Source organism: Lineus longissimus, chromosome 12 (genome assembly GCF_910592395.1).
Source record: "Lineus longissimus chromosome 12, tnLinLong1.2, whole genome shotgun sequence".
NCBI lineage: Eukaryota > Metazoa > Nemertea > Pilidiophora > Heteronemertea > Lineidae > Lineus > Lineus longissimus.
In genome coordinates this window covers 6,504,039-6,530,036 of record NC_088319.1, presented here as the reverse complement: position 1 = coordinate 6,530,036, position 25,998 = coordinate 6,504,039, and the positions used below count along the sequence as shown (strand labels likewise).

The following is a 25,998-nucleotide window of genomic DNA, read 5'->3' as shown; positions in this document are numbered from 1 at the left end:
CCACCTACTACTGCCTCCTGAAATGTTCAAGGAGAACTCAAACAGCTGTTCATGCGACACACTTGATTGTTTCCCACCAGCACCTATTTATAGTTATACTCCTGGGTAGAGAGAAGCAAGTAACTGAACTTCCAGTGGTATTGCCTCCTTAGCCTCCACCCATATACCACTGAAGAAATACCTGACATTTTTCTGTATATCGCGCGCCTCAGTCTGATATGGTGAACACAATTTTCGATCACACAGACTTAAGTTTCCATGACAACTGTGCTGCTAATACGAAATGGATTTCAAAACAACTTCACAGGGTTTGTTGCCCTTTTAATTTTCTCTAGACACTTTGTAAGCTTCAACGCAAAGTACAGTGGAGCCTCTGTTAGCGGACACCTCTCTATTAAGGACAACCTCTCTATTAAGGACACTAGTTTTGGTCCCAAATTGATTATTTCCATTCAATTTGACCTCTCTAATCAGGGCACCTCTCTATTAAGGGCAGCACTTGTCAGTCCAATTGGTGTCCTTAATAGAGAGGTACTACTGTATATTGTTTTTGAATGAGACACACAAAAATGCTACACTTGCCGAGATATCAGACCTCCTGCATGAGCGACAGTGATGGTTAGTGGGATCACGGTGACTTGTTGTTTGTACAGCGATGCCATTTATGAGTGAGTAATAGCCGATCAACTTTAAGTTGAAATAGATTGCATACAAATACATGCTGTATTCATCGTCAAGGTTTTGACGCGCATTGTCTGGAAGCTGAGCAAAGTCAATACATTGCAGGGATCAAAGTACACTTTATTTACCATGCCGCATTGTTCGATCTTTTGTCATCATCGTAGTTGCATTTTTCAAACCCAAGTCGCAAATATTTTTCGGTATAATTTTGAGCCATTTTTTTCGCGCCTTTTTCACCAATCATCATCAACCTCATCATGCATGGCCTATCTTATGCTCCTCGCGAGATTGGAATAGTCTTCTACTAGAGTTGAAAAGTGCCAGTGGAAGCTTGCCATGGGAATCAAAACCACCACTCGCTATGGCCGCAAATGCTAACCATGGCCTATAGCCATGTACTGGTCTTGGCAGCGACCTGTGCGCGATATATAATGATTAAGTTTCACCTCATCGACAATGTGACCTCGTTTCCCGTTTGTTACAATCCAGTGCCAGTGCCGATGCTTTATTGATCGATATTGGGGGAACAAGGGTTGAGTGGCGGGAATATCCAGACCAATGAAATGACCAGAAATGGCAGTCAATGAATTTGCGTTGCATGCTGGACTACTACGAAGGGTATGGGCGCATAAATTATCATTTATCAGCACAATCTATCGTGGCCGCGCTGTCATGACATTTATCTGTCGAATAAAGTAATTTTCGGGTCGTATATGCGACCGTTTGGTTGTGAACTTTGATCGCTGAATTGAGGGTGAAGATTGGCTCATACAACACTATATTGGTATGTGGTTCTACTCGGATTCAAACCCAAAAGCTTCAGCTGATGAACCTGGTGGCCTGAACATAAGTGGGGAGCCCTCTTGATACCCTAATACATTTAAACAGATGGAAGTGTCCAACAGAATTTCTAATATCCGTACAAAATTCAGGGTCTTCATTCAGGTTCTTTTTTTCTTAAATTGTTCAATATCCGAACAGGCTTGGCTATGAAAAGAGCATTTATGATATTTTCTGTCTCAATCAAGCAGTATCACGGTATATTTTATCTGGTCTTTTAAACGTCTGTTGCTGGAAATGTCCTGAATCTCACCTTTGCGAGTTCCCCAAGAAACTTTTCAAATCTTGGTAAATTTAACTTCCCACCATCATTGATATACCCTGGAGAGAAAATAAGGAAATAGATGAAGTGCAAAGAATGAAACAAGCACATTTGATGAAGTATACTGTGATCCAAGCGACAATGGAGGGCAGTACTGTATTTGGTAGATACATGTAAATAATATATAACCCAAAATGCATGCAATAGGTTCAGGTTGGGTCCAAAATGGGAAACATACCATGTTTAATAGAGAGACTCGAAGTCTACGACATCTAAAGCTGGGTTTAATGCTGGACCGTTTAAAATAAATGTATGTTTGCCAACCCTAATTGTGGTTACGAGAAAGGGTCAGGCCAATAGGGGCATACTGATTTTCCTCACTTCCTGGGCAAATTGGTTGAGTGGGAAAATCTTGATATTTACAACACAGGCCAATTCGAAGGAATTCTCAGATGGATTTTGATGAACAGAAACGTTTAGGCTGGGTCGGGTCACAGCAAATACAGTAGAACCTCCCTCAGCGGACACCTCTGCCAGGCGGACACCTCTACATAACGGACACGTCCGGCCAGTCCCGATTTTTTCTAAGTCATTTCCAATAACAAAAACCTCTGTACGGCGGACACCTCTCTATTCCGAATTGCGGACAGGGCGATAGCCAATTTTTGGTCCAATTCTCTCCCAATTACGGACAGTAGGCAAAAACAATGGCTTCCCGCTTGCGCTTGGAGAGTCAAGTAGGCCCGACAGGTGTGATATTCACGCAATTAATCAACGTAATTACCCCATGGCATTGTGTTTTTGTATCCTAATTAAGCCGCGGCATTGGCATTGTGTTTTTGTATCCTAATTAAGCCGTGGCATTTGTTTACCCATCTTTTCAACTAATCACATAGGCCTTTTGTGTCTACGGACACTCATAAATCCACGCGGTTTTGTCAGTGTTGCGGCGAATATGCGTTAGTAGAGAAATTAGAAAAAAATAATTATTTATCAAAGGTGGCTGATGGACAGAAATTATGGTGTTTTTTCACACATTATGACATGTCGAGGAGATTTTGCAATAAAAGGGGCACCTTTTACTAGAGAGATTATTCACGCTCTGAGTTCCAAAGTAGCTCACGTCATTCAACGCAACATCACAAGCAAATACCGATCAGCCAACAGGTTTAAAGTTTCTACGCTAGATGTCGACACAGAGAAAACCAAGACCTGCAAGGCGGGAACTTCAAATCCACCTATCGGACGATTTGGCATAACCTCTCTATTGCGGACACCTCTCTATTGCGGACACCTGGGCCCAGTCCCATGGGTGTCCGCAATAGAGAGGTTGTACTGTATACACATTTTGGCGGGATGACCTTGGTACCATCGGACATTGAGGTAACATCAGAGATGTTCTTTTAAACAACATACAAATTGTCGCAACAAGGTAAACACAGCTATGAATATGTAATGAATTGGCACTCACCATCTAGAGTTGGCAGTATATCCATGTATGTCTTCCACAGCAGCGGCAGTGCGTCATTCTTTATGTGCATGTGCGGCAGATGAGGAATGAAATCATTGCCGACCAGGAAACCCAATAGCACCCAATCATCAATGATCTTCTCCATGTCGAAGGCAAATGGAAGTTTATTCTGAAAATTTAAGAGGAGACGTTTGGGAATCCAAGAACGAAGAGGAAACAATGGTAGAAAATATCTGGAGATCCTTGGGAGGCACTTTTCCTACAACCTTGAGGGCTGCCAACTGTTGGGTGAAAGGAGTTATTTTCATTCAATCATCTCACATCTGGATAGTCAATCATCTAGAGGTGGAATGAACTATCGTCGTTAATTACGAAAGACAAGACTGTGGCTCATTCATTCCAAGGATCATCGAGCAATGGTGGGGTAGTGGCTCGGGTCTCTGACTAGCGGTCATAAGTTCCTTGGTTCAGTCCCCACTGAAAGCTTGAGACTCTCGGCAGGTCATGAAAATGGCTGGTCAGTTTGAGTGGGATATTCTTGGTTGCAACTTTTAAGTACCCGACCTTTCGGTAAATCTTTGAACTAGAGGCCTGTTGGCCTGGGAGCTTCGCTGGGTTAGTGGTGGAGTTGTATTAGGAGTAATGCAGTGTGCTGGTGACATTTCCAATAGAGCCAGAACAGGCAGGTAAGTTGTGGGCATTGGTTGGAGTATGTGCATCTTTTGCCATGATAGCAACTGGTTATGTATATGATCAGGGTGATGAGTGGTTTGTGGAGATGTCTTGGATGACTATGTCTACCGCAAGAGGGAGAGGCCGTCGAGGCGTTTATCTTTCATACTCGCCAAATGTCGACAAATAACGCTAAATACAAATACGACAACACATTACTTACATCTGTAAACTAATAATAAACAAACTACCTGGCTGTCAAAAACATATTCCTCCAATTTATTGCTGATATTTGTTTCTCTCCAGTTTATGCATGTTAGGCCTTACGCCATTTTCACAGCAAATCATATGACCAATTCACAAATCTCCGCCTCGGGAATTCCCGGTGGCAGCATTGAGATGACCATCAAAATGTGGTCCGCATATTTATCATCGTCAAAATTATGCCCACCACATCCACATTACAGAAAGTATCATTGTTAATACGCATTTACAATCCCCAGATAGAGTATATTATATTACAATGACAACTCCAGCTCGATTAGCTCTTGACAACAGTCTATAATAGATGACCTGATTCATGACGTCATATCGCTGGGGAACCCCCATCTCAACATAAAATCTATCACGTGACATTAATACGCCCGTTGGCGATTTACATTTTCATAAATTACCGATTCAAAAACGCGTCAAAAAACACTTTTTCGTGAATTTCCCGTGGCTTATCTGCAACTTTGACGGAAGCTACCATAACATAGCTAAGTCATGTGAAGTGGCTAGACACTGACACGCTTCGTATCGTAAATATTCGCCTTCAAACTCTTGAATCGAGTGACCATTTGGCGGCCATTTGTTTGTTTTGTTTAAGTCATTTTTCCACTACTGCGCATGCGCATACTACAAACATGTGCTTTCATACTACAAATAGCTCGACAGAGGGCGCGGGACCCAGCCTATAGTCCAGGAACTACTTGTACGCTCGTATAATTACTTCAGCACTTGCTGCGTTGTTCGATGCGATGGTCCCTTTACCAAGGTATTCATCCGCCCTGTACATCTATGCATTAGTACAGTGTACAACGATCAATATTTTACGGATATCTAAAAGTAGTTTGGCAATAACTGGTTTTATAGAAGGAAAGTCGGTATGATGAGCTACGCCGGCATAAACTACCGGCTTGCTAAAAACTTACCTTTACCGGTGAGAACTCAAATGCTAGGTACTCTCTCATTAATGATAAATGCAAGAGGTGGAACGTTGTTTCCTCGACTGTTGTCATTCTGAAAGACAGAACCCGGCTAAGATTAGAATTTTCCACTTATTATTGATTGGGAATGTTTATGGAAGTTTCACCAAATGCATTCTCAAACAATAGCATGAATAAGGTTTACTGTGGTTTAAAACTAAGAGGGCTTGTTATGCATCCAAAACAATCAACTGACCCAAGCCTGTGAACTGAAAATCACAAAACTAATGTAAATTGCATTTGCGATTGGTAAAATCCAGCAATGACACAAACCTTTTTTGTGATTTCTTGCCACCAAATCTCACTTCTTCTCTAAGCAGTGAGAAATGTGGCTCATGTGATGTGAGTCCCAGCATGATGAGATCAGCATCTAAGCCATACAAACAGTGCCTTGTGTTTGGATCATAGTCTGGTTTACTTTTTTCTGATCGGATGAAGTCCATGATCTTGTGTTCTCCTTCACCAGGAGTCTGAAATGAATCATGAACAAAATAGAGGTTCTTCATGGACTTTAGAGTTATTGTCAACGACATCAAGCAGATACTGTGCCTCTATCTATCTATCTATCTATCTATGTATCACATTTATATAGCGCCCTTATCAGTCCTATATTGGGCTGTTCAAAGGCGCTTAACAAAAACAGAGTCTCTATAAGAAGTATATAGTCTTTGACAACAATAAACAATTCTAATGTTCGTAATGTTGTTGAAAAAGGTGGGTCTTCAGGAGTGTCTTAAAAGTTGTGATGGAGTCCGCATTTCGAATATTACTAGGGAGGTCATTCCAGAGTGCTGCTGCGGCACACTGGAATGTACGCTCGCCAAATCTAAGAATCCACCAAGTTGAACATAAGAAAAGGATTTGATGGCCACCATCTTATTTCAAAACAAAGCTAATCTTACAGTCACACAGCCTGCTGCAGCAAAAAGGACGCTCAGATGCCTGGAAATTTCCATCAAAAATGTAGAAGGACATATTTGGGTACAGTAGCCCTATTTAGAACAGCCATTATACAGGAAATACCAATTACCTGTAAATAACCATAAAATTATTGCCTGGGAAAAACTACCGAATTTCAAAGCATCTGAGGGATTGTTATTCTTGTTTCTGTACTTGGCAAGTATCTCAGAACATTTTCGGCTTTTGTGAGGTCAATAATTGATACAATCAAACATACATGGCATTTTGCAATAAATAGTCTTCAACCTTACCTCATGACCTGACAACAAAATTCTTGTGCCCTGCCACATTGGATCTGTTGACAACTTGTTCACAATAAAATACTTGAGTTGTTCCTGAAGGTTGACCATGAATGGAGTTCCTGGAGTAATACAGTTGGAATCGAATCTCTCCTCTGACGGTAACACCTCACCCTTCTGTTCTGCTCGTTTGATCAGCTCTTCTGCTTCCCGAGCAGATCTGCATAATTAGACAGTAAAAAGATCAGAAGTGCATGGCTTTTCATTACTGTAGCCAAGGTAAGTAGCTAAAATGACCCAGAAACCGCTTACTCTGAGCTGATTATAGGTGACATGTGGCTACCATGGGCAATCCCCGCAAAAAAATGCACTGGTCCATTGAGACCGCCATTTATCATGTGACATCACGAAATGGTCTGACATGGTTGCTGGAGGGTCGTTTTTGAAAGTGCCAGACCATCGAAGTCGTTTTTGGATTTTACATCGTATTACTTCAGCTTTTGCATCTCTTTTTGGCACCACTGACTTTTGCTCCTTGAACAGCTAATTCAAATCCCAAATGTATTTTATGTGGCAATATTTCAGCACAGAAATTTGGTCAATTGTGATTTCACACTGCCACATTGTATTGGACAGTTAATGTAATTACAAAGGAGCAGGTATACTTCACTCAGATATCTAGTTGGTAAAACAGCCAGCCTCATCTTCAACAAGCTAAACTGAGAGGTAAGGTAAATGACTTAGATTGTTTATATGTGATCCGTCACAGCAAAACCAGGCGCATGTCGCTCTGAGCTTGGCAGGTTGAGACGGACTGTTTGTTCATTTCTCTATTGTCTGCCTTTTGTGAAATATGAGCACATCAATTTCTCCCATTATCTTCTGGTGTCATTTAGGCTCATCTTCTGTGCGACATGCGCCTGGTTTTGGTGTGACGAGTCACATATTGCTATTACTTCATTTTACCACTAATTTCACGTCATGCCATCGTCTCTGACGAAATTGCACTGGAATGACTAGTAGTCATTTGCTGCAGTGCAGATACAGAGCAACCTTTCTCAGAGGTGACATGAGATTGGACCTCAGGAGCAAATATGTAATTGTGGATAATGGGCAATCGCAAGGAGTTCTGCCCCATGAACATAGAATTGTTTTTAACCTAGGATACATGATACATGAACTCCAGGCATTTCAACTTTCTACTAGAACTGGCACAAGACACTTTCTTGACATTTGAATAGCACTAAACACACCTGAATCGCCGCCCTCTCTGCTGGTTCATCTTTGCCCTTGGCGCTACACCATCTATAGCCATGAAGAACACTTTCTTAGGTTTGATCATGCGGAACAGCACCTACAATAGAAATAACATTCTTTTCCGAATTATGTTTGTATGTTTGTTTAGTAATTGAAGTACATTAGAACCTCTCTATTAAGGACACCCTTGGGACTGGGAAGTGCTGTCCTTAATAGAGAGGTGTCCTGATTGGAGAGGTCAAACTGAATGGAAACAACCAATTAGGGATCAAAACTAGTGTCCTTAATAGAGAGGTTGTCCTTAATAGAGAGGTGTCCGGTAAGGGAGGTTCCACTGTATTTGAAGCCAAAATTTGTCAACAGAATTCGTTTGCATGTAGAACTTTCGACTCAACACTGTTAGAGTACAACTTTACAATACTCTTAGTTTATAATCCAGTCTCTCAAATCAACTGTAAAGTGACTGATAATAAATCAATAAAAATCATTATCATCAATAACCTCCTGATCTTTGTGGCTCTTTATACCTCTCATGAATAACAGTGACACTTTATACGAACTGCCTCAAATGCCTCATCATCAATGAGATGCCTCACCACACTCACCTCAAGATAATGGAAAATATCTTCAAATATCTTCTGCTCTGTGATCCTAAAATGTGGATTGTCATCTTCTGGATGCGAACACATATGGACTACGCCATTCATGTCCAAGTAGAGATTGTCAAAATCAGGAATCTGCCAAAGATGAATAAACATACATTCACATAAGAAGAGAAGTAAAATGAGATAGGAAAAATTTAGGAGTTATCAAGGAATTGTATAAACTTCTGTCTCCCAATCAAGTGTACACTGGCAGATCATGTGACATGTCATAAGGCCCCATAAAATAGCAAGAAGACGTTGCATTGCGCAAGAAACCTGTCAAAATGCCATTCGTGTTCATTCCATTACCTGTTGCTGTTCAGAAAAAAATTAAAATCAAAATTAAACTAGACTGAGAAATTTGCTTACCAGCAAATTTGATGGGCCCCAGTATTGTGGAGGAAGCAGTGGTACCTGATGATGGTATCCATATGCGTAGAGAGGGAGGGGGTTATGGCGAGAGCTGAGAAATTACTATGTCCGGAAATAGATCAACCGACAATCGAAAGTATATAATTTTTACGAAGGTTTCTCACCCAGGCAAAAAAGATTCCTTCACTTTTTTTCATTTTTAGCTCACCTCTTAGCAGAGGTGAGCTTATCCCATACCGTGGCGTCTGTCGTCCGTCGTCGTCGTCGTCGTCGTCCGTTAGCAGGGCACGTTTCGTAACTGTTAGAGCTATTGAGTTGAAACTTGGTACACATGTACCCTTATGTAATGACACCTTGGAGACCAAGTTTCGGTCCGATTTGTTTCATAGTTTGGCCACCAGGGGGCCAAACGTTAAAAGTGAAAACATGCAATATCTCCCTTAATAATAGTCGGGAAATTTTGAAAAAAATATGGTAGGTACTTCTAGCAAAGGTGCATCATATATCCTCCGGGTTTTTGATTTGACCTCCTTTTCAAGGTCACAGAGGTCAAATGGTGTAAATTGGCCGTTAGGATGTAACGATGGCACGTTTCTAAACTGCAATGACTATTGATACCAAATTTGGTACACATTTACCCCTTAGTCAGGTGATCTCAGGGACCGAAGTTTGGTCCAATATGATTCACCACTTGACCACCAGGGGGCAAAATCCAAAAACCTTAAAAATGTGATTATTCCTTAACTTCTTGCCCGATTGCCACCAAATTGATATCATGGGTACATCTAACCACCATACAGTATATGTCACACAGGTTTTTAATTTGACCTTCTTGTCAAGGTCACAGAGGTCAAATGGCGTAAATTCGCCGTCAGGCCGTAACTATGGCACGTTTCTTAACTGCAATGACTATTGATCACAAATTAAGTACACATGTACCCCTTGGTCAGGTGATCTTAGGTACCGAAGTTTGGTGCGATCTGATTTGCCGTTTGGCCTCCAGGGAGGGGGCCAAATCCTAAATTCTATAAAATGCCATTAATATTCCTAGTAATGACTTGCCCGATTGGCACCAATTTTATATCATAGGTACATCTAATTCTAACAACCATTCAATGAGTCACCCGGGTCTTCTTTGATTTGACCTACTGTATGTACTGTATGTACTGTAAATTGGCCATTTTGGGGAAATTGTAATTGCTTGGACCTACATCAAACCTAACACTACATGACACAATACCATGCTCTTTATCCATCTTTCCACCACATGAGGTGAGCACAATGGCCCTGGCCATTTCATTATAGTTACTTCGCCGGTTGGTCGGTGTTCTAGCCAACATCTTTCGGTATTAGCCTACGGCTGGCAGACAGCACGATTGATCAAAACCCACCCCGTACCCAATGCAGCCAGTGCCTGGGCCCTGCCCCTGGCAGTGGCCAGAACCTAGAGGTCCGATGTCAATGGGCATGTACTAGGCCTATACTATAGAAATGCACTAACGTTAGAAACCCCAAAACACTACTCCGTTACAAGCGTCAGGCAACCAAACACATTGATATAAGGACTACTAGTATAGGACTACAGGGAGTCTCATACGCCCTAGTGAGTCGATCGGGAACCAATCTATCAGTGGTCTGCCCGTGGCTTCAAATGAGCATGCGTAAACCGAGTAAGCCGAGTTATAAGCCGAGTTAACTGTTTTATAATGCCAACACTCGGATTGAACTCGGGTTTAAGTGATGTCATCGAATCGAACTCGTGTTACGTGACATCACCAGAATCGCTTAGGAGATTTTCAAACAAATCAGAAAATCGGAGCATGAAAACGCTTCAAAGTCATCGAAATGATCCAAATTTTGAAAAGTCTTTTGCGACGTACACTAGATGGGATTATGTTTGGTGGTATGTTTGGGGTGATAGATTTTTGGTTTATTTAGCTGTTTTGGAGAACACTCGCAATAATGTTTGTAAAATGTGAACAGAAAGAAAGAAAGAAAGAAACCAGAACATGAGTGATACTGACATCAATATGGTCACCAGTCTGTGAGTCTGTGAGTGCCCATAAAGACATTGTTCCTTTCAAACGTTCCTTGAAACATTTCCTCTTTTCTGAAGCCTTCATGAGCAGTGATGCAGCGCTTTGAGCGATCCTAATGGATCGGATACTGCGCTATACAAGACTCGTTATATATATATATAAAAACCGGCTGTTATAAAACGCGGATTCCGCGGAAAAATCTAACTTGGCTACAGGGTGGCTACCTGAACCGCAGGTGAGAGTTTTTCATATTAGTAGTGTGCATTGTTGTGGGCATGAAGTACTCCTGGTGACAAGGTCTTTGGGAATCCCTGTTATATGGTGCGCTGTATGCGCCGTAAATCACAAGCACCTTGTAGTTTGAAATAAACTTATACTCTAGACGGGCCGCGAAGTAAGTTTTTGTGATTGCTTAAAATAGACTCCAATGTGCAGTCGCATATGGTTGGTTAGGTTCGAGCTGCAAGGAGATTGTCCTAAAACATTTTCGTAGACCAAAATTCAGTTCGTCATCGACTTATATTTGAAGGAGGCATATACCGTAACGTACATCAATCCGGGCATCAATCACACTTGAAAGCAGCCTCGTAATGTGTTCCGTTAGGGAAGGAACCACGGTGGTGTCGAAGATAACATGCAAAGTTTATCAACACCAAGAAAAAAAGAGGGAAGTGTCGATCGGAATGGCATGAATGGCGCTCCAGAGGATTAAAATCTGACCGATGAAATGTGCAGATAACTGGTAGTTCTTGCCTCCGATTTATGATTTCTGTTGTTATTTGTATAATATAATTATCATTAAATATCATGCGCGTATTTACTGGCGGCTTTGTGATTTTTCCGAGGATTTCTGCGGAATCCACGTTTTATAACAGCCGCATAAAAACGCCCTCCCGCATCACTTTCTTTGGAAAAAAGGATGATAAACTAAGAAATTTTTATTGGGCTTAAAAGATAAAGAGGCAATGCCATGTCATGAATGTCAATAGATGAATATCTGCTGACGTCACAGTGAATTTGTTAACATCATGTGCACGTACTCTCGTATCTCTTCATTCAACATGGTTTTCATTAAGAAAAGTTGCGAAAAACCGTCCTCCACTCCAGTTGAGATTTCTCTCGAGAACATTAAAATTATGATTTTACCGATGATGTACTGCTGTTTTTGTGACAAAATCGTATCCCAGTTTTGTTGTAAAATATTATCCAAGTCACGAGATAGGCGGGAAAAACTCCTCGTATCCAAAGTTGACCCCAAAGTGAAACCAAGAACGATCGTGCGACGTTGATATTCTATGTCGCACCATCATGACCATCCCCTCTGTTAAGATACGAATATGCGTGCGCAGCCAACTTTAATGCCTTCAGAATGACATCGTTTTTGTAAACAAAGAAGATATCTTGCAAAGGACAGACTGTAGTGTATCACTGTATCAATGTGTGTGACTATGGGCGGTTATATCCGCAATTAATGGAGGTTGCAATTTTTATATGGACGTTACCAATTTTATAAGGAGGTTGCAAATTTGGGTGGTTAAATTGAAGACGTTAGAATTTATGACATTAACAAATTTAAGACGTTAGTAATTATATCCCACCGGCGTCACTTTGCTGATCATTGATAATACCACGAAATACTCCGTGAATTTCAGCAAGAAAAGTCGAAATATTTTCTGTGGTTTCATTTCCAACACACAAATCAATACTGTCACGCACGACACTTTCTAATTGAAAATTGACAGCATCGTCAATTTCAGATTCATGTTCAATAGCAAATTTTATTTCACCAACGACTCTTTCAATTCTATCACCCAGAACCGAGAATGCATTCATGTTCTCCAAGCATGCAAGAACTACTCCCTTCATTTCCGACACGAGCGCCACCCAACGGCTTTTAAACATACGACTGAACACAACGTCTGTATTAAACCACGTCTGTATAAAACCACATCTGTTTAACAATACGACCCTAATTCACAACCTCCGTAAATCGCCTTGTCTATAATTACTTACGTCTTAAATTTGTTAATGTCATAAATTCTAACGTCTTTAATTTTACCACCCAAATTTGGGTTAAAATTTACAATCCCCGATCGGAAATGACGTAGTTTGATCGCATTTATTTTAAATCCATTGAACGGTGGTGCTTCATTCGTTAGTCAACCGATGACCTTTTTTTGGGCTGTGATCGGGGATTGTAAACTCGTTCCCAAATTTGCAACCTCCTTATAAAATTGGTAACGTCCATATAAAAATTGCAACCTCCATTTATTGCGGATATAACCGACCATAAAATAGTGTGACTGCCTGCATGCTGTGATGAGATGAATGAATGAGTTTCATTATATTTTTACCTGATGCTCTTTGACAACCTCGCTCAAACACGGATACCGCTCGCTGATCCAGCGGTAGAACTTAGGTACACCCATCTTTGAATTTTAGATACTTATGTGAACATTAGCAAACTGAAATTAGTGGTTACACAAATGAAAATAATGAGTTGTTTGTGAGGTAACAATTCGGAAAATTGTGCAAGTTGACCGGAAGTAACGGAAACAATCCGCATAACCGAAATAGTAGTTAACAAACCTTATGAGCAAAAATCTATATATGAAACAAAAACCATCCACAGCATTTTTTTGCGAATTTACTATATGCTTTTATATTAAAGAAAATATTTCTGGTAGTTATTATTATTTTTATTATTTTTCTCGCTACTGCCGTTCTGATTTCTTGGAACCATTACTTCCGGTTTTCTTTGCCATTTTTCAATCAAACTTACCACAATAAATATGGATATTCTGATGAAATTAGTGCCCGATCGGATAAAAAATCTGCCTACACATATGGTAAATAATAAGATACACATGAAATTCTCATAAGAATATATATATTCTATTTCATTTAAGCTGAAAAACCGAACCTTATGGTCATCATGGAAGGATGGTTGCCATTGATTGGCGTTGATTTGTCGTGTTGGCCAGACGTACATGACGATGACGTACGAATGATGACGAGGCTTTTGCTCTGCCATTACTGGCCGCTGCATGCTGTGGCCGTTTCATCGTTGTTTAGTTCAAAATGGACAGTCATTACAAGACGTTGTACGAGGGTAAACGCAATCTGCAATCAAGCCAACGCAAAACTTCATATCGATCATTGACATTGGGCCAGGCTGCTTCACCAAATGTCTGAAGTGAGGGCGAATGTCTCGAGGGGGGGGGGTGTCTTTGTGTGCAGGGCCGGAGAAGTGCAGTGAACATTAATTAACCCCTGATTTCCTCGGGATGCATTGACTGACAAGTCGGCTGGAGCATAACAAAGAAGTGCAGCCTGTTTTCCATATACAGCGTTCGTAGAAGCATGACCTCATTGGAAGGCTGCCTTGGGCTATAGGCTAGCCAATCACATCAATTCAAAGCCCACGATTCTGGGTGCCGCTCTTTGAGTAATATGTATAATTGATGCGTTCTCGCTTGTCGTGATGGGGGCGTGGTTATAGCCTCATTTGGACTATGAAACTGATGATCTCTCAGCCTCAGGCAATTCTGAAAGTTATAATATAATCTCGTTGGAAAATGCCTCAGATTCAGAAGACATCTCAGGCCATCTAACTTTCAATATTTTCTGGGGGATGACCACCAGCCATCCCCCCCCCCTCCTCCCGCTATGCAATGATACGCCGCAGAACTTGCATTCTATAAAAATGTTTTGTACCGTCCGACAACCTCCTCTTCCACTTCCAGTTGGAAATCCTGAAAGTTGGGACCCCCTGAATTTATGTATTGTTTAAATTCAAAATCATGTATACTAGTTTGTACACTTAAGTTATATCAAGAATTCACAAAAACTTTATTTATTCTTGGTTATATTTACTAGCATATACCCATGGAGCGGGCAAAGTTGAAATGTAATATACATTAGTTAAATGGGCACGATGATTGAACTACATTAAATTTCTAACGTTACTGAAGTTTTATTAAAGGTTAAACACGCAATGAACTGCATTTAGGGACTTATTGCTGCTATCTACACGTACATGCAACCCCCAATAGATTGATTGGAGTACGCTATTTTACACAATGCATTGAGACCAGTGACAGCAGGTCCTGTTCCAAATAAGGCCCTCACATATTAGGCATATCACCTACCCACTCCCGTACCCAATGCCACTGTCGGATCAAAGCCAGGTGCATGGAGAGATGCAGAACACAATTCAAACTGACAACATCAGTCAGTAAAGAATAAATCAAAGAGCAAGCGCCGGCCACTGTACATATTTTGTCCATCCTGGCATAACTGTTTCTCGAATAAAACTAAAATAGAATAGGCTAATCATTAATCTCCCTGCTAATACCCTGCACCATGGACCAGGTTGTGTAGCACTACATACGTGCTGGAAGCTAATACTGATGTGGCAGGGAGAATATGCGTGAAGTTTGTGTATGCTTTTGAGAATGAGCGGAGCTCTCCAGTCGACGTGCTCTCTGAAAAGTTGTTATTTATTCTAAAACCACCAAGATATTCGACGTATGACACCCTCAGTAACACTCTTACTTATGATCCACACCTACGAAACCAAAAGTTGCAAGAATTCGATGCATTTTCGAGGCCCAATTTTGAAACAAAAATCGCCTCCTATTTAGCGGCCACAACGCGCATTATAGTATAGATATATGAAAAAGAAAGCTAATAAACTAAAGAATTCAGATGTGCAAAATTTTGGTGGGGTCAACCTCCTGGACATCGATGTCAGATTTCCCATCATCTAGAAGTCCTAAATCATCGTCAGAGTCATCGATTTCGTGAATGATTTGATCCAATCGTCAAAATTCATTGATTGCTTTAGAAAGATGCAAGTGGCGACCTTGCTGCATCGAAACAGAAGGTCCGCCATTCGGGGATTCCCCTTGTGTTTCCCCCAGTGATTCCCTCACACCAAGAAAGAATAGGAACCCGCATGTTTTATTCCATTATTTGATTAGCCCAGTGCTTTTGCTTTAAGATTATATGAATACGATGATGTAGCCGGGGATTCCCAAGTGGGGTATTCCAGCCGTTTTGAAGGGCATCATCGATATGGCGTCTCATAAGTCGTACTTCCACCTATCAAATCCCCGTGTCTTTTGCGCTTACACCTATGAATTGCCGTGTCTAAATAGACCCGTGTGTCAAATCCCCGTGTCTATCAGCCCCATCGAGCTCGATGGGGCTAATCGGGGGCTAATTTAGACCCGTGTTCAACACGGGTTTTTTGATAGGTGGAATCTGAATAGACACGGTAATTGCAAGTTCTACGATCCGGCGACAGATGGCGCGGTGTAGTTGCCTCGGTATTGCGCCCCCTCCAATGGGAAAGAAACACAGGAGAGCACCCTACCTACAGCGCACCTGTCGCCGGGACTATTAACCATTATCTAACACAACTGATAGGTGTAAGTGCGCCGCGGGTTTTTTGACACACGGCGAAGACACGGATCTTGAAAAAACACGGGGTTTTTATGATAGGTGGAACTACAACTATAGCCAGGTGGTACGACTGATCACGCACGAAGAGGCACCATTTCGCCACACTTCAAACTACTACTGTTGGGGGGATTTCTGAATTTATGGAGGTTTCTCGCATGAATTTATTTTCTCGGGCATGTGACCTTCCTCAGCGTCACTCGGGCATTGAAAAACCTGTTTTTGTTTTGTGTTAATTTTTGGCTAGCTCCGTAGGGGAGCCTATCTATCTATCTATGTATCACATCTATATAGCGCCCTTATCAGTCCTATATTGGGCCGTTCAAAGGCGCTTAACAAAAAACAGTCTCTATAAGAAGTGTCCGTCCATCGTCTGTATCCTGTTTCAAAAACAGTGGAACATTTGTTAACCAATAGAACTATGATCTCTTGAAACTTTGTAGTACACAGGACCCCCCCCCCCCATGTCAGGTGGCCCCTGACACCAAATTTTGGTCCAGAAGTGTGATATCTCTCTTATGAAATTTTTATGGTAGGTTCACTACCTTTGTGCCCATGCACCTGGAACAGGCCTTGTGACTTGCATTTCCCTACATTGTTTTTCCAGGACTTCGAAGGACAGAAGAAGGCAGAAAGGTTATTTCAATTCATCATTGTCCTATTTGCTGTAAGTATGCTGTTTTCTCCCATACCTGGGTTGCCCAATTATCTGAGGCTTTTGGTCTAGTCCAACGTTTTGGTGATGGCGCAGCGTTCGCATACATGTACGTGTTTCAAAACCAATCGCAATCACTTCATTGCCAAACTCGTACAATGTATGCATATTTCACCCTTGTTTTATGATCCAAAAGATGACTCGTCCTGAGTTCTTTGGGAGTTCGCCGTTGATAATGCCATGAGACCCAACATCGCCATGTTTAGGTGTGTTGGTTACAAGCAATTATGCTTAAATGGTTCGAAAAATTTGCCACTTTATGGCGAAAGGCATAAAATCCCTTCTGCAGGATATTTTAGCAAATACCACTCTTTTTAGTGGTTGATTCTGGTGAAGAAATCTCAATAGACAGGATAAAATTATATCTGATGATGACAGCCCTTTCTGTTGTTATTTTCCAAGTTAACCCTCATTCGTTTTGAGTCCACAGTTGCATTACCGTATATGTTTGTATTTCAAATTGTTTCATCTTCTTGATGAAATCTGACTACCTTTTTCAGGTGGTTGGCCTAGTGTGGGGTTACATGTGTCAGCAGTTCTCACAGACAGTTTACATTCTTGGTGCTGGATTTCTACTCTCATGTCTGGTACGTATCTTTACTTGATGTCAGTTCGCCTCACCTTTTTGGGTAATGTGGCTTCATCTTCAATAGATGATCTTAATCTTAATTGATCAAAAGATGATCTTAATTTTGATGGGATAAGGCAAACCTTGTTCCTAGTGCTATCAAGTATGTTTTGAGACAATTTTTAAATGAAATCAACCGCATTGTGTCAGGAAGGAGCGGAGAAGATGAGTTTAAGAGTGAGGAAAGGTGCATGGTGCAAAATTGGTTGTTCAGGACTTTTTGGCTTACCTGTGGAGGGCTCTAGGAAAATTCGTCCCCGGAAAACTCGTCCCCTAGGCAAATTCGTCCCCGGAAAATTCGTCCCCGAGGAAAATTCGTCCCCGGATAATTTGTCCCCGAGGATAATTCATCCCTGGAAAATTCGTCCCCGAGGAAAATTTCGTCCCCGGAAAATATGTCCCCTAGGATAGTTCGTCCCTTGGAAATTCGTCCTCAAAGATAATTTGTCCCTGGAAAATTAAACAAAAGTTGAAAGTTTCTGACATTACTTTCTAGTAATATACTTACTACTTTCGACTTTTCTCCTTTATTATATCTCTCTTTACTACCCTACTAGCTAGTTACCTACTCCACTCTTTTCATAGTAGGTAGAGGTAGGCAGGCAAAATAATTTTATTTTTCAAATAAGTATTTTTACTGGTCAGAATGAAAGAAAAGCTCTAAATTCTTCAATAAAATATTTCGCCTGCCTACTTCTACCTACTATAAAAATAGTGGGGTAGGTAACTAGCTAGTATGGTAGTAAAGAGAGATGTTACACTGAATGAGAAAAATCAAAAGTAGTAGTTATTACTACAGTCCATTCGACAAGACTTATGAGTCTTAGGAATTAAAGTCAGAAACTTTCAACTTTGTAAAATTTTCTGGGGACGAATTATCCTCGGGGACAAATTTTCCGGGGACGAATTATCCTCGGGGACGAATTTTCCTTGGGGACGAATTATCCGGGAACGAATTTGCGGGGACGAATTTTCCGGGGACAATTTTCCTGTAACCCCTGTGGAGAGCTCATATTTAATACAGAGGCCTCCACCATCGTCATTGTCTGCCGTTCGTTGTCATTGTTGTCCATTAGCTGAGCACGTTTCGTAACTGCTGGGGCTAGATGGCTGAAACGTACATGTAGCATAATGGCAGCTTTCGGCACTATGCCCAATTCATTTTTTTTTTGCAACTTGACCTACTTTCTGGTCTCCAGTCAGGTATCTTGAAAATTCATTTCTTGCCAACTGGTTGTATTTTGAGGGACGAAATTTTTATATTGAGTGTATGTAAGAATACATGTATATCACATGATATCAGGACAATTGCCCCCCGACAATTGCCCGCTAGAATATGGCCCCCGGACCACTCACCGGGACGCAGGTGCAGTATGACGTGCCAATGCCCTGTTTAGATTTAATCCCGGCGAGAACGCTGTATGGTATTTGCAATTGTAGTTGACAACCTCATGCTCAGCCCCAACACAAATCACCCTTGTTCGGTTGATGGGAGAGCACATTTCTCGCCCGTCATCCGTCAACAATGACAGCACGTTTGCTCGCTGTTGAGTCTAGAAAGTTGAAACTTGGCGTGAGGATGTCTTATGACAACATGACTTGACACACAAAAAATAATCGCCATTTGACCTACTTTGATGGGCTCCAGACGGCCATCTTTGAAAACCTTATTTTGTCAATATCTCATGAACGCTGATAGCTAGAAATGAATTTTTACTGTCAGTGTAAATACTTCTGATGAGACTACATGACATAATATACGGGTTTTTCATTTGACCTACTTTTGATGGTCACAGAATGTCAAACTCTAAAATTTCAGCGAATGTATAGCACGTTTCCTCATAAATTGTCCAAGACTCTTCAAATTTTATATGTAGACACCTATTGGGCATGTCTGTACATATCATATTATCAACAAAAACTCAGGTCAATGTGACCTACTTTTTAGTTGTAAGTAGGTCAGGTCATAAAACTCAATGTCGGTCATATATATCAAGAAACCTTCACTGTGTTATCCTCAAATGTGCATCATTGATTGATTTGATGATAAAGCTTAACATAGTGCTTATAGAATTTTGACCTTGACCTAGTTTCCAAGGTCAGAAGGGTAAAATTCTAAAATTTCACTGAAGGTGGTATGTTTCACTATTTGTTACAGATGCTTAAAACTTTATATATAAACACTTATTGGGCACCTGTACAAGTTAACCCAATTTAGATCAATCGTGACCTAAGTTTGACCTAGTAATCAAGTTTCCAGAGGTCAAACTCTAGAAGTGCCATTGATAGTGCCATATTTTGTCAACTTGTTGCCATTTACAACTGCTCATGCCGTTATGGACTAGGTGTCCTCCTTTGAAATAGTTTTTTTTACCATTTTGAAGCCAGTGGTTTAAGCTAGAGTTACACAACATATTCAGTATCTTATAAGTCTTCATCAAATTGGTTTTAACTTGACCTCATTTTCAAGGTCACAGAGGTCAAACCCTAAAATTTCTCCAAAGATGGCATTTTTCTTCATACCTTTTTACTAGACTCTTCAAATTTGATGAGTAGACACCTATTGAGGCATCTCTACACTTTGTGACCTCCTTTAACCTCTTGTATACTGCGCTGCGTCGACCATGTCTGTACCGGAGCGTTTTTTGTAAATATTTCAGAATTTATGGTATCAATATTTCAAAATACTGTAGTACCTATGTCTTTGGTGATAAACCCCACAAACTATACATTTTGACAGAGCTATTGATTGGTATTGGTTGCAAGTGCATATGAAATCTGTAAATTAGTGATCAATAACCAATATCGATTGATTGGCGTTGTGATTTTTTCAAGGAAGTTCATAAATAACAAAATTGCTAATTATCGCTCTCTCAACAGATGATCAATACCTCACCGGTTACTGATCGCTAATTGATCGAAAACTGATCGATATTGATCAGTGTTGGACAAATTTCTGATCAGAAAATAACCGGTTTCCACCAGATTTGACTTTATAAAGTTCTACATGTCTGTGAACATCACTGACACCTAGAAGTTCAGTTACATCAATTGCTGAGACTAAATTACTGTTTGATCTATTATCGATAAGTGATTGATCACTTATTAATTAGTGATCGATTTGTTATTGATGATGGTTTTGGTCAATTTCTTCTGGCCAATGCCTCCTCCACTCAAAATTTGACCCATGATGAACTCATCTCTCCAGTCTCACAATGCAAAAGAAATCAGCATAAAAATAGATGTATTCAACGCTTTCCAACGCTAATGTCGTTTCATGCATTCACCAAGTGTTGTTCACTTGTTTAAACACTTCCTGGATTTTCCGCCAAACTCTGTTGTGTCACCTCTTGCTACTTTCTCGGTACGATGTTCGTTTATTGTTGCTAAGTGTTGTTTCAGTTGGCTAACTTGGTTTTATCATTGCATTTGCCTTTCAGCTGACGTTGCCTCCATGGCCCATGTACAGAGTGAACCCAATTCAGTGGCAGAAACCTCGCGAGGAGAAGGAGGAGACAGAAGCAACACCAATACCAGAAAAATCAGGCCAGAAAAATAAGAAGAAGAAGTAGGGAACTTCGTAAAGTCACATCCAATGTGTAAAAATGCTTTTATTTGAGGATATATTGGTTTTGAGGAATGGAGTGCCTGGCTTATTTGAACTGTTGTGTTGGGTTTGGGGGTTTATCAGTTCTGTGACCTGTCCTGTACTCCCTTGAATGTGCAGATCGAGTGTCTTAAAATTTCACTTCTTATAGTTGCATTGTACAGTGAGGGCTGTCTAAAAATAGATTTTTCCTCCAGTTTTTGCCAGGTGGATTAAAAACGTGCTGAATGGATTGTTCTTTAAGCTGACGGGTCAAATATACATTCCCGATTAAGACCAACGCCCAGCTCTCGGGAATGTTTGTGATGTGCATTTGTCTCTTCTTTTCTACTGAATTACCCCCAGGGCACGAATCGAAATGGTATTTTGGTAATGCAAAGATAAATTGAATCAACTCTTTGCTAGCCAACATATCACTCTAATTTCTTCGGTTTATCATCAGGAAAATTTATCTCAGGACACTCTCACTTGATGTGCACCCTACAGTTTCTGCAGAGAATGCCTTGATGCTTTTGATTCATGCACTGGGGGTAATGAGTATATTCAGGAGAAGATCCAAATGCACATGAACATTCCCGAGAGCTCGGCTTCAGCCTTACTCGGGAATGTATATATATTTGACCTGTCAGCTTTAAATATCACATATTTTCATGGAAAGAAAACCATGCCAAACTGAGGTCAGTTCTTTTTGAGATAGGCCTGACTGGTGTACGTGTAGGAACTAATTACAATACAAGAGCTGTGAATTATCCAACAATAAAAGTTATTATAAAGTGAAGGAAGCAGAGCGAAATGGTGTGCCTTTTGTGTTCAGGACAGATTCATAGCTGGTCTTTCAACTTCATTAACTACATGATGCGGAAAGAAATATCTAATTGAAAGACTGACAAATTCTAATGTGGATGTTCAGTTTCTCATTCATGTTCAGTGGCATTCCTGTAGGGTGTGCTTATAAGTCAACTCTGCACACATGAACATTCCTTGGGCTAACGGCTGTAAAAAATAGGCTTGTTAATTTTAATCATGTTGAATAACGAATTTGAAAAAAGTTTGTCTGTTTCTTGATGTTGAAAAATAGCAGCAAATGGATTTTATGTGGTAAAGTCCCTGTAAGAAATAGCCAGCGACAGTCCGAATCACAATTGACCTCTTTCAGGGTTCGCGTCAGTGACGCGCAACATACGTGCGAGTTATGCGCCAAGTTGCGAGTCAATGACGCATCGGTGATCTCTCTATGTTTCGTGTAAATTACCCGCGACCTACACTTGACTTACGCATGACCTACGTGCCGGGTAGTGCCAATGACGCAAATTTAGAGATGACAGATGTGATTTGGACGGTATTTATCCACATTGACATCAATTAAATGACATCCTTTTTGAAAGTCACCTCATTAAACCAACAGTAAAACTCAAAGTAAACAGGTTAAGGATGTAATCAACAGAGGGCATGTTCAAGCATGTTCTAAAATGTTGATTTCAAATGCATTGCAATGTAACGGGGTACCATTTTCTTCAACTATATTTTGTGTAATATTTATTTGTATGTTGTCATCAGTTTTTGTGAAAGGGTCGGGGGAACTGGTAATAAAATTTGTGAAGGATATTTTTAGTTTGCTCCTGTCTGTATCCTTTGACGTTTGAGAATGGTCCAAGGCACTTGGTAAATAAAGCCTTCTCAGGAATGTCTGGATTTTTTTATTTTCTATAAAATTGAAATTGTCTTTTATGACATGGACTCTAAGGCCCATAATGGATGTTTATCAGCTGATCAGGCTAGACATGGCTATATCTGTTAATCAGCGTATAATACAGGTTTGTCCACATTTGGATAAACTCCCTCAATGATCACAAGGGCAATGATCAGCGGATTATATGTCCGTGTCTAACTCAATGACTAGACCCTGATTTATGCTATCTGGTTGACGAAGAAGCATGTAATCCTTATACGTAACAAGTTGAACAAAAGACCCATGTGAAGGGGAGTAAGACAGGTGCGCAAAATAATTCTACACTGCCATTTGCCTTCCAAAATGCCTAAGAAACGGGCAAATAACTTGACTCTTGAGCAACCCATGGGTGTCATTGAGTGCGTCAAAGGAAGGAAGAATGTCATAGAAGACAAACGCACGGATACGACAGCAAATTTAAAGAAGCAGGCCGCTTGGGATGCTATTGCTAAGGAGATGGCGGCTACTTTCCCCTAAAGCGCGAAGTCATCGATGAAAGATTTGAAAGATCTGTGGCCATGCATGAAAACAAAAGCCAAGGCTACTGCTCGGGATGTCAAGATTGACACACTCAACGCTTTCCAAGAGAGAAATGACCAACTGATCACCTGTTAAACAAGCCCTTTCAGACGTTCAAAATTTCTTTTGTCAATCTTGTACAGGCGTTGATGTTTAGGTGTATGAATAATCATGGGAGAGACTAATCACCCTTTATGAAAAGCTGTCTAATTTGTGTGCCTGATATCACGTTTAGTCACTGTTTTAGCAAGATGATCGTGTCTAACTGAAAAACATCCTTTATGAATAAGGGTATTAGTCAATTTGTGAACTCCATCATACAGTGTACCAACTCGAGCGTCATAAATCCAGGTCATATTTGACGGCAGTCGATCACACTCAATCGCAGAGCACGAGGCATAAGATCAGAACTTCAATTACCTATTTTTTTTCTATATTTGTTATATGGCCACTTTATATAGAACCTGTAGGACTTGGACGGATAAACTTGGGTGGGGACCGCGAGGAAGGTTGGTGCTGAGAAATGAATATTGCGCGCCGAACTCAAGTTGCATTTCGGTCTCACAGCATATTTGGCAGCTTTCGGCTCACTGTAGGGGAGTCTATACAATACCGCAGTGTCTGTCATGGTCGTAGTCCGCTGTCTGTATCCTGTTTCAAAAACAGTGGCACATTTCTTAACTGATAGAATTATGAACTTGAAACTTTATGCACAGGACCCCCTAGGTCAGGTAACCTACGACACTGAACTTTGGTCCGATCTGATTCTTGACTTGGCCACCAGAGGGCCAAAAGTGGAAACCTAAAAAGTGTGATATCGCTCTTATAAATGACTCGTTTCGATAAAATTTTTATGGAAAGTTCTCCTAGCAAGGATACATAACATACAGGTTTTTGATTTGACCTACTTTTCAAGGTCACAGAGGTCAAACGGCGTAAATTGGCCATTTGAGTGTAACCATGGCATGTTTCTGAACCGCTAAAGCTATGAATGTGAAATTCGGTACACATAACTCCCTACGTCATATAACCTCCGACACCCAATTTTGGTCCAATCTGATTCTCGCCTTGGCCACCAGGGGGCCAAAACTTAAAAAAAGGTAAAAAGTGCAATATCTCGCTTATTAGTGACTTGTTTTCGATGATGTTTTTATGGTAGGTACTCCGAGCAAGGATACATCACATGACGTTTGATTTGACCTACTTTTCAAGGTCACAGAGGTCAATTGGCGTAAATTGGCCATTTGAGTGTAATTATGGCACGTTTCTTAACCAACTATGAACTAGAAATTTGATACACATGATCCCCAATTTCAACAAATAACCTCCGATGCCAAAATTTGTGATCCTCGACTTGGCCACTAAGGGGCAAAACTGAAAAGGTAAAAAGTGCAATATCTTGCTTATCAGTGACATGTTTTCGATAATATTTTTATGGTAGGTGCATGTACTCCAATCAAAGATACATCACGTCGTATAATTTTTTAATATGACCTACTTTTCGAGGTCAGAGGTCACATTACACTGTACATGCAATAATCCTCACAACTTATGCAGATATGGTAAAGTGCAATTTGTGCCCTAAATTAGGCATAGGACTACAAAAACACTGTTTTCTCTATTTATTCAGGTCGGCTACACCGGTACAAACCTATTAACAGATGTGTTAAAGTTATCATCTAGAAATACTTACCATGAATTCCACGTCGAGTGCCATAGAACAGGAATTATTCGCCATTGAACCGGCCTGAGTTTTCAAATTTGTTATTGTCGTCTGCTAGCGCTGTGGTAACCATAGTGGACAGTGACTTGCCGACACTGTCCGAATCCCAACACTGTGTAGCGTCTTTAAAATTTTGAGATTTTACAATGTATAAAAATGTTCAAATCATCTTTTCAATCCCTTCCACACACATGTACACAAAATCAACCTCACATTTGTAAATGCCCTCCCTGGGCCCCATGTTGGGCGCATACTTAAAAAACAGCCCCAGGGGTCCATTGTTGAAGATGGTCAGCTTGTGATGACATCTGCGCTGACATGTCTGAGATTTGTCAACTGTTCAGCTGTACATGCACAGTCCTTCCTGAAAGTAAATGTCCACAGGGTTTTTTTAAATATCACAGAGATGGAAGATAATTGGTTTTCAGCAGAGAATGGTATCTAGTTGGTCATGTATCTGATGTACTTGGACCCAGCTTATCCTGTCTCTTCATTTAATATGTAACAGGCAATTTTAATGTCCAAAAAGTTTGTTTTTTTATTTTATTTTATTTTCGATCCTTTTTCACAATGTATGAGTGAACTATGATGCAACAAAGGTTTTTTTTTGCTTTCATTACTAGAAAATTCCTGCTAAATTCTTTCATTTTGAAGATAAGTTTTAGCTCGCTACAGGTGATTGTTTTTTTCAGGCAGCTGGTGACCTTTGAGAACACCCCTCATAGTCAGCGATGCAGTCAGTCAGGGTCTTTATGGCCAACTCAGCTCATACAGGAAGGATTGGGAGGTCTTAATCAAAGGTCATGGAAGAGATTGAAAAAATAAGATAAAAATCCTAAGCAAAAATGTGCATTTGTCATTACTATCGAATACACTCTATGGAATTGTAAGTGCCAAAAAATGATGGTCATAAAGCACAGTTCAGGA

The 25,998-nt window shown here is 40.6% G+C and overlaps 2 protein-coding genes across 3 annotated transcripts in view; one reads left to right on the top strand and one right to left on the bottom strand.

The window, feature by feature from the left end:
- LOC135496871 (5'-3' exoribonuclease 1-like) overlaps nucleotides 1-13,220 on the bottom strand; it is a 44,698-nt gene extending 31,478 nt beyond the window's left edge. For both annotated transcript variants that reach the window (XM_064786435.1, XM_064786436.1), the window contains exons 1-8: nucleotides 13,039-13,220; nucleotides 8,235-8,366; nucleotides 7,626-7,726; nucleotides 6,385-6,592; nucleotides 5,447-5,643; nucleotides 5,120-5,207; nucleotides 3,255-3,423; nucleotides 1,775-1,842 (exon numbers count right to left, since the gene is read on the bottom strand). In XM_064786435.1, the coding sequence (XP_064642505.1) occupies nucleotides 1,775-1,842; nucleotides 3,255-3,423; nucleotides 5,120-5,207; nucleotides 5,447-5,643; nucleotides 6,385-6,592; nucleotides 7,626-7,726; nucleotides 8,235-8,366; nucleotides 13,039-13,113 (1,038 nt within the window). In that variant the 5' untranslated portion in view covers nucleotides 13,114-13,220. The remainder of the gene's footprint in view (nucleotides 1-1,774; nucleotides 1,843-3,254; nucleotides 3,424-5,119; nucleotides 5,208-5,446; nucleotides 5,644-6,384; nucleotides 6,593-7,625; nucleotides 7,727-8,234; nucleotides 8,367-13,038) is intronic.
- Nucleotides 13,221-13,424: 204 nt separating this feature from the next.
- On the top strand, nucleotides 13,425-22,703 carry LOC135496874 (signal peptidase complex subunit 1-like). Its single transcript, XM_064786440.1, has 4 exons — nucleotides 13,425-13,533; nucleotides 16,758-16,817; nucleotides 17,366-17,452; nucleotides 20,934-22,703. The coding sequence occupies exons 1-4, from the start codon at nucleotides 13,477-13,479 to the stop codon at nucleotides 21,063-21,065; spliced, it is 336 nt and encodes a 111-aa protein (XP_064642510.1). The 5' UTR covers nucleotides 13,425-13,476; the 3' UTR covers nucleotides 21,066-22,703.
- The last annotated feature ends 3,295 nt before the right edge of the window (nucleotides 22,704-25,998 follow it).